The sequence below is a fragment of the Bicyclus anynana genome, chromosome 7, assembly GCF_947172395.1.
Source record: "Bicyclus anynana chromosome 7, ilBicAnyn1.1, whole genome shotgun sequence".
Classification (NCBI taxonomy): Eukaryota; Metazoa; Arthropoda; class Insecta; order Lepidoptera; family Nymphalidae; genus Bicyclus; species Bicyclus anynana.
The window spans coordinates 14,775,057-14,784,616 of NC_069089.1; the positions used below are offsets into that span (position 1 = coordinate 14,775,057).

General features: G+C 33.1%; 2 protein-coding genes across 2 annotated transcripts; one reads left to right on the forward strand and one right to left on the reverse strand.

The window, feature by feature from the left end:
* Window positions 1–2,047: 2,047 nt before the first annotated feature.
* LOC128198261 (uncharacterized) lies at window positions 2,048–4,965 on the reverse strand. Its single transcript, XM_052882598.1, has 4 exons — window positions 4,662–4,965; window positions 4,074–4,189; window positions 2,444–2,496; window positions 2,048–2,282 (listed from the first exon to the last, which is right to left on the reverse strand). Exons 1-3 carry the CDS (start codon window positions 4,960–4,962, stop codon window positions 2,482–2,484), a joined length of 432 nt encoding a protein of 143 aa, XP_052738558.1. The 5' UTR covers window positions 4,963–4,965; the 3' UTR covers window positions 2,048–2,282; window positions 2,444–2,481.
* A 2,677-nt stretch (window positions 4,966–7,642) lies between these two features.
* Window positions 7,643–9,218, forward strand: LOC112045214 (uncharacterized). Its single transcript, XM_024081309.2, has 4 exons — window positions 7,643–7,709; window positions 7,842–7,931; window positions 8,012–8,428; window positions 9,085–9,218. Exons 1-4 carry the CDS (start codon window positions 7,643–7,645, stop codon window positions 9,216–9,218), a joined length of 708 nt encoding a protein of 235 aa, XP_023937077.2.
* Window positions 9,219–9,560: the final 342 nt, after the last annotated feature.

Genomic DNA, 9,560 nt, shown 5'->3' on the forward strand with positions numbered 1-9,560 from the left:
AATTAAGTTGTCCTGACAAGTATTGTGAATCGTAACCTTTGTTCGACATTAGTTTTCTTATATTTGTAATCACCTTTGATTACTATAATAAGTTGTGTATTCAGGAAGTGTAAAAACTACATATTCATAAATATATAATGGAATTATAGACAAAATTTTGAATGTGTGCACTCAGTGTTGTAGCCTATTCGGATCACTTTTTGCGGTGATTTTATAGGGACGTAGCCGATCTATATTATAAAATTATCATTGATACTAAGTATTAATTTATCCATACAAAATATTAGAATATTTTTATGATATTCATATATTCCTTGATAATTTGAGAATGTCAACCGTCCGCGAGTAATGACCCAAGCGGATACAAACAAAACAGTACGATCTGCAGCTGCGGTTTATTCAAATTTGCTGGAACGTTCCATAGCGTACGGTGACAATGCTTCTACGTAAATAATGCGGGATATCTTCCAGTGTGCAGTTAAAATATCTGAAAGCAGTATATAAAATTCTTGATATTTTTGGCAGATTTCAGGGCCATATATTCGTAGTTTTAAAGTTACTTTCAAGGACGACAATATTTTTTTTAAATTGGACTATGCAGGTAAACTTAACATTTTTTGTGACTTTACATTTATTACTTAACCGTCCTAGTGATCAGTGCTATTTCTTGTATTGTAAATTCAGTGTTCCGTATCTTTTGCGATAATTTTAAGGCTTGTTTAATTTTGGTTTCATTTTGATGAATTTGTTAATAAATTGTCCTGATTAGTTAATAGTTAATAGTTGTGAATTATAATTTTGTCCTACATGGCTGTTGTTATTTTCAAACCCACGACTGAATAATCTAAATATATTACAAGATATAACAGTGCTAAACAGTGAGCCGAATTGTTAAAGTGTTTTTCAGATAGCGTGGGTACGGTGACAGTGGCGTTCATAATACGTACTATTATTGTGAATCGTGGCAAACTTTGAAGAGAGAAACGACCTGTCACCGTACCCATGATATCTGAAATCTTTATTGAAGATGTATTACAATGACATAATTACTTTATGTATAAAAAATTATAAAAAATTGTCCATCATCATCAAAACCCATACTAACCGCAAGTCCCTTGTTTCGCAAAGTACGAGGACTATCCTCAGAGGGTCGCGCCGTTTAAGCGTTGTTCGTATATCCATGTAAATCCTCGGAAAAATTCCTGCGTGTTATTAGAGAAGATGACAAACTCCAAGTATTTATTCCCAAGGGATTTTTCCAACTGCCTTCATGGCTCGGCTTTCAAACGCCTTTACTTAACTGCTTATCGAATAGTGTAAGTTTCTAATAACGTTAGGATTTTTTTTTTATTCTCTACAAGTTAGCCCTTGACTACAATCTCACTTGATGGTAAGTGATGATGCAGTCTAAGATGGAAGCGGACTAACTTGTTAGGAGTAGGATGAAATCCACACTCCTTTCGGTTTCTACACAACATCATAGCGGAACGCTAAATCGCTTGGTGGTACGTCTTTGTCGGTAGCTTGGCAACTAGCCACGACCACCACCAACTTTTCAGTTATGTGCATTTTAAGAAATATTCATCACGTGTTTTTGATTGACTTTGGGGCCTAACTGGGCCATTCTGAAAGGAGACTCGTGGTCAACAGTAAGCCAAAAATGGATTGCTAATGATGAAGATAATTGTAAAAAACATACTCATACAGCCGAACACAGACCATCCTCCATTTTGGAAACTAACATAAGCAGGCAAAGTGTCAAAGAATGGCTCATCCTATATGGATTGTGTACAATGCAAACTACTCGATGCACACACATGGCAAAAGGGATGTTGAAAGGGCAAACAGACAGGTGGCGTGGCGACATTAAACATACGTAAGGCAAATATTGAACAGGAAAGATAGAGTCATGAAAATCATAGAGCAGAGAAAGTTACCGTGGCTCATAAAACCTTTAAAAAATACAAAAATATTTATATAATAAAATATGGTGTTTATAGCAGTATAGTGATTTGAACCATCCCTTTAATAAATATGGTGTACAGTATAGTGATTCGAACCATCCCAGCAACTTAGGGTGACTATTGGGGGTGAACTAGCCTATTAATTAAACATAAATTATCTGAGTGACTTATTATTGGTGCTATTACATGTATAATTAAATATATTACATGCTAATTTAAGAAGTTCTGTAGGAATGCGGTCCCAAACCGGAGCGCTTTCATTTTTTAAAATACATTTTCTTTTTTCTTTGTAGGTCTTTTTAGCTAACTTGCAACCACCTATAAAATAAAAAATAAAAAGTTATTATTTCGTATTTTGTACTGTGTAGTGGAGGGTAGAAGTCTTTTGTGGAAATTTTTATTTTTGTCACCAAATGATGTTACGAGTAAAAGTTGAAAACAGTAAATATATCAAAAAGAAATAGAAAACAAAAACTCACTTTGTCGATCGCAAATCTTGAAACTTCTTCTAGATTTGTCATTTAGGCGTTTTCTAAAAAGTAAAAAGAATTATCTATTTATATGACAAATAATATGAACGTTTTCACAAACACTTAAGAATTAACAGATTTTCACTATAAAGCTTTGAAATGTAGATAAATACGGTTATTTCAAGAACAAGATATCATTGCATTAATTTTTTGTCCATAATCTAATCTAACAGCTAGTCATTTCTTGATGGAACCAACACTGGAAGATAGCTAATTTTAGCTCAGGATACTTTTAATTTCGATTTTTCTAAATGAATAGGGTATACGCGGGTGAACCGCAGAGAGTAATTTATACTTATAAATAAAATAAATAAATGTACTTAAAAAATACACATCACTATCTAGCCCCAAAATAAGCATACTGAGTAACTTGTGTTATGAGTACTAAGATAATTGATATTATAATATTCATATAAATTTATATACTACATATAAATACTTATATAATGTATAAATACACACAGATACTGGAAAATATACATGCTCTGCACACAAATATTTTCCAGTTGTGGGAATCGAACCCACGGCCGTGAATGCAGAAAGTAGGGTCACTGCGCCACGCGGCCTTCAAAATATATATAATTATAACTTCATAATATAATTATAACTTCAACATTATCAACATTCAAGATCGACGTTGATGGATTCTGTTGAATTCCAATATTACACTGTTCTGTATATTATATAATTCTTAAGAATAATTAGGTTTAATTTATTTGTACATTGTGCAATATTGGTCAACAGAATCCATCAAAGTCGATCTTGAATGCATTTTAAGAAATTAAATATCACGTGTCTCAAACGGTGAATGAAAATCATCGTGAGTAAACCTGCAAATCCGAATATTTTTCAATTCTCTGCCAATCCGCAATGGGCGTGGTGGACTATTAGCCTAACCCTTCTCATTCAGAGAGGAGACTTGTGTTCAATAGTGAGCCGAAAATGGGTTGATAATGATTTACACGTATGACTGCCTCGTTGACCCAGTGAATGGTCTACTAGTATGTAGCTTCGGATTACTAGGGCCTAATTTAGACCTACTGCTTCCTTCCGTTCCTTGCTTGTAGGTTGGCATGTGAATGATTGATTTTGTAACGATCACTATCACATGTTAATTATAATGATGCCTTTAACGCGCTGTCCGAAACATGGGAGTGTGTCACCATCAACATCCCAACACGGTTGAGAATTTGTCGGAACCAGCTCAATATTTTTATAGTCTGACCCAGGACTCGAACCCAACGAATCATCATCATCATCTTCTTCTTCATCATCATCATCATAATCATTAACAGCATCATCATTGACAGCCAATGAATGCCTACGGCTGGACATAGCCCTCTTGCATGGGATTTCATACACCACAGCCTCGAGCCGCCAAGGTTTTATTTATTTATTTATTTATTTATTAGGTTAGGTTAACGTGTACAGGTGAAATTCCGCTATCACACTCGTCGATGAAATAATCGCCTTGAACAAATCATAATTTGAACTTCATTCCATGGGAACGAACGATTTCACAACGCTGTAACTTTACAGAATAAGGAACCTGATGTGTAATAAAGAGTTATGGTATTACTGTTATAGCATTTGAATTTTCTCGAGTAGCCTGTGTTCGAGTTGCAGGATCCAACTTCAATTCTTGATTGTGTTCCGATTGTTGTAGGGCTAGCACGAGTGCTGCCGCAGGTATTGCTAAAATTAGAAGTATATTTCTATGAATGGTTTAGTCGTAATGTTATTTCTTTTACAGATTATGCCATGGCTAAAAGGTACAAACAATAATTTAGGGTCAAGCAATCTATCCATGTCCATATAAAATGGAGAAACTAGCAAAAGATTAGTTAAATAGTACTTTCTTCTCAAGTTAGTTATACCGTCTTAAACTACCTTCGTCTTTAACATCAGGTGTAACAGCAAACAAACCCTAACTTAAATAAAAACACCCTTAAATTTAAAAAAAAGTTCCATCGCCCTCTGTGTGACTCTGAGCCTTCTTATGAGGACCATAGTCTTGGAGCCAAAGGTCATCACTGGAAACACGTACTGATCGAAGAGCACCTACTCATTATTATCGGTTAAGACATCTTGTAAGGATATTAAAACACAAACAATCTAATTCAATTAAGCATCTACTACATTAAATTAAACCTTGTTTTATTAAAACCTGATAAGTCTTGGCTACTTCCATCTGCATCAAAAAACTCTTCTTTACCAGCGGAGTCCGTGACTGTTGGTACTAACTCTGAAGGTGATACTTTAGTTGGATCAGTTTTGTTCTCGACAGCTACACGACCACGTCGCTTCTTTTTGGATTTTACTTCTGGTGTTGCATTTTCAGCCGCCGGCATATCTTTTTTTATGTCATGCAGCTCTAGTATAATTGTTTGGTTGGGTATATTTAATCCAGATTTTGATGATGACGAGGATTCAACTGAGTTGTCTGATAAATCAGGAGTCTCGTCCATATTGTGTTCTGTAATATTTATTAAGTCTAGTGACACCTTTACAACGTTACTTTAATTCACACGTCTTTTCTATAGATGCTGATGGTGATGTTAAAAAAGAAATGAGAATTGAAAGTTAGTTCTAAATGCTTTTTGTTAAACAAGCATATGATATTTGATTAAATTAATGCAATCGTACATTCTTTTCATATCCGAGAGGATTATATACGCATTCCACTATTCTAATTTCAAGTTGGCGGGTATGGACGGTTAATCTTTGAGATATTAAAACGACCTCTATCAGATGCTAATGATGATAATGACGGACAGCTTAAAAAGTTCTACAAAGCACGGGTCTGCAAAGAACTTTTTGAATACAGCCTGCTCTAATGCTACTAAAGAACTTTATGGAAGAGAGAAAGATATAGTTCAGCGCAATTCGAGCTTCCAGGGGCTCATGATACGAATATACTGACTATTGGATTAATGATTTTTATGAATTACTTTAGGGGTAGCTATCATGTAGGTATAATTTTATTAAAACGCTTGCCAAAGCTATCCATCGTTGTTGATTCTTCCCAAAATTGCGAGTGCCTTATCGAGTGCTTGACGTTGACGGATGCGGAGTTTTAATTTAGGTGGCCATTTTCATGCAAATTTTGATCAATTGATGTTATTTTCTGGTAGCACATTTTGTAATTTTTATTGCTTATATTGATTAAAAAATAAAATTTGATTATGAAGTCTGTCATTCAAATGCATGTTTGATAAGATAGTTCGAATTTTGAAGTATAAAATTTAATTTTCAAATAGTTTTTATGTTTACAGATTTCTTAACGAATACGGGTCATAGCACACATATCAACTGGGAAAGGATCGTAACCGTATCGCCTCGCCAACAGCTACATTTAGTACTCTGCGTCCGTCATCTTCAGGTTGAGGTGTTAACCTTTATGTTCCTAAAATTACACTGGGAACCATGCTCTGCAGACCAGAACACAGCAGATCTGCTTCGCCACATAAATTAGATTGAAGATAGTACTTCCTTGAATGAGTCTACTGAACCTGTTACCGGTGCTACAGACGTCCGGTTTTAACTGAAAAGGCAAACTGGTCAGTTAAATCGTACGTGTGTAGCGTCTGTCAGTTTTGACTGTACTTTTTTTCTAATGGTATTGATTGAACTTTCAATTAACTGATTAGATAAAATTGAAGGTAATGCGACTTTTGACAGTAGATTCAAGAAGAAAATTTATGCTTGTTTTAAATTATGAAAACTTTCGTGTGAAATATTAAATTGTCAGATTAAGTTGATATCTTACTCCTAGTAAAATAATGAAAGGGTTATCAAGAAAGGACTTCGACACGTTATAGGCACCTATTTTTCGCACTTCCATTTTACGACTTGATCGACAGTGACCTTGTAGTCTTTAGGGACCACCCTTTGACCTTTCCTTTTATACGCCAACGATATAAGTAACAGACAAATCCTTATGGGGTGATAAAATTGATGGATATGTATGGGTACTAAAAGTTATACTTCCAGAACTAGATAGAGAGATAGAATTGTAGGTGATTTTTTAATAGTACATTATGATATAAGTGTGGTAAGTTGAAAATTACAACCGATGCGTTAAGGTAATATGCCTTTACCCATAGATTTACGATTCGGTACAAATACATTATTGTACCGACTCGTAAATCTATGAGTACATTATAATTCTATACCTTTACCTCGATTGATGAAAATAATATTCTGTATAATTTTGGAGGAATTCCAATATAAATTAAAATTGACAATGTATCAATCTCTTTGTTTTAAAACGAAAACATCATTGTGACATAAATACTATTTCTCTAATCTGTGATTGAAACAACTTTTTTTTTTTTTTTTTTTATTCTGTACAAGTTAGCCCTTGACTACAATCAACAACAAATTGATAACAATAAATTCGTAGTGGCAAAGCAATAGTGGGAAATATTGGCTGGTGTCGGTATATTTGCGAAATTCCCGTACTCGCGGGACTTTTCGCAAATTTATGAAGGTACTTATTACAAAATACTGTTAACTTCCGTAGTTTCAGGACAGTGCTTGGCTTTGTTTAGCTGAGCTGTGCTATTTGTGTGATTGTTCTGTGCATCATAAATGTAGCAGTATTTTAAAGTTTATGCTTTACTTAACTACGTACATTTTCTATGAAGCGTTCCTTCTAAAGTTCAATTTAGTTGCTCTTAAATTTTAAGAACTTTTGAGCAAAAAGTGTAATTTTATTTGAACACATTAACGTCCATTCCTGTTAAAACTATACTATAAGCGCTACTCGACGTGTGTCTTTACCAACAAACAAATTAGAAATGAAGGCAGAAAACGCATGTCATTTTATAAATTATTTATTTAGTTAAAATTATTTATTTTTTGTTGATAAAATGTTATCCAAAATATATTAATTATATTTAATTGTAAGCTTAAATTTAAGCTAATTAAGCTAATTTAAGCTTAAATTTAAATTTTAAGCTTATTAATGGCGTGATTAGCATGATTTTTAAGAGGTAAATATGTGTGTAGATCTTAATAAAAAAAATCAAGTAAATTTGAGTCTAATTAACTATAATAAAAATAACGCCTATATAAATTGAAAATTAAGACTAAATAAATATTTGTTTTGCTAAGGAATCCTAAAGTACAAAATATTTTTCAGACATGGAAGGGCGTCGAAAATCCAAGAGCAAAAAATCAGCACCCAAACCTAAAAAACAGAAAAACGACGGTAACTGTGTATTTACATTTATCACTGTGTATCAGTAAAATAATATCCTACTATAGACCCAAAAATCCATAAAACATGTAGAAAGTGATAGTAAAGTTCTCCAGAAAATAATAAACATTATTCTCAATACAGGTCAAAAATGTTCTATGTTCTTGGCTGAACTTTCTAGAAAACTTGCACTAAAAAAACGACAGGATGAGGAATCTCCTAATAATATTGTGCGTAAGTAAAAAAGTGTAATTGAGTTCTATACTCGTTAATATATCAATTATTTGGCTATATTATATATTTCTCTTCATCAGAAACAATTATTGATAGCCTCACAAATGCCCTGCCAGTAAAATTTTCAAGCAAATCACCATCGAAGAAAGGATCACCTATGAAAATTGAAACGCTACAGACATATGCACCAGAGCTATTACCAAATAATACATTATCAGTTCCACATACATCAATAAGTGCTGAAAAGATTTCTTCCTTAGATAACGAAGTGCTTACAATAAGTGAAGAAGTACCAGTTAAGGTCAAAGGTTTTAAAATGCCAAAAATGCCATTAGTTACAAGTGACGTATTTAAACATCCAGAAAAGGTAAAGGTAGTAACAGAGGATGTAGCTGTTAATACTGGCGGTGTGAATGATATTGCAAGTGAACTAGCAAAACACGTCGGAACATTACGTAAAATATCGTTGATAGCCGAAGAATTTAATCAGAAAACAGGTGCAAACACTAACTTTTATTATCCATCTCATATATTCAATTCAATAGTCGAATAGTACTTGAATTTAGAAAAATGTGATGTAAAAGACTGCAGGTACTATCTCACCCGATTTGTGAAAAATCGCGTACAATATTTAAACTAGATATATATTGTTATTATAATTCCTACTTTTTTTAAAGTTTTAAATTTTTTTTACTGCGGAAGTAAAAAGTTACAGGTTAATAAAAAGCCGGTGCTAATGCGAGATACCGTAACAAAACAGCTTTAATTTTATGAATTGAATCATTATGGCAACTATTAGTCAATGACCAAGTGGCGCAGTAGGTGACCCTGATTTTTGCATCCAAGGTCGTAGTTTTGATTGCCATTACTGGAAAATATGGAATAAATATATAACACCCAGAATCATGCGACTCTTATTATCGTAAGCTACAGCTTTTCCAGCTATTCCACTCCATTTTATATCTGTACAGTCTGGGTATAGTTTTAAAGCTTTGGTGCCTGTTGTCCTCTACTACTTAGATGTTGGTACTAAAATATCTTTATGCATATCTCATAGATTTACGATTCAGTACACTTCAGTAACTGACATATTCAAGTAACATATTATTTGTACATTGCTCAGAACTATAAATTCAGTATTTTTATTTTGCAGCTAAAAATTTAAAAGAGATAGTCGATAGTGTTCAAGAAGACCTTTTAAAGAAGCTACAAGAAGTACAAGCCGAAAAAAGAAATCTAAAAGACTTAAAGCAACTAACCATAGACGAACAACAAGAACTAGTGTAGAAGAAAACAAAGAATAAATTACTCTATCAACGTCATTGCTGTCAATCATGACTTAAAAGACAACGTTAGGTGTTTATAAATTTTTTGTATAATAATATATCAAAATAAATAAAATATTAAACCAAAATAATCAATTTTAATATAATAATTGAAATAAAATAGACAGCTTTTATTAAAGGTATCTTATTTACACGGTAATCTAACCTTTGTAATGAATTCATCTATTGACATTCCATTATTAAGACGTAAGAAGGATTATGCAGTGGCTTCTGAACCTTCAAAATTGATAAATGATAAAAACACCAATGGTAAGAAAAAATCATAAAATTAAAATGTATTCAT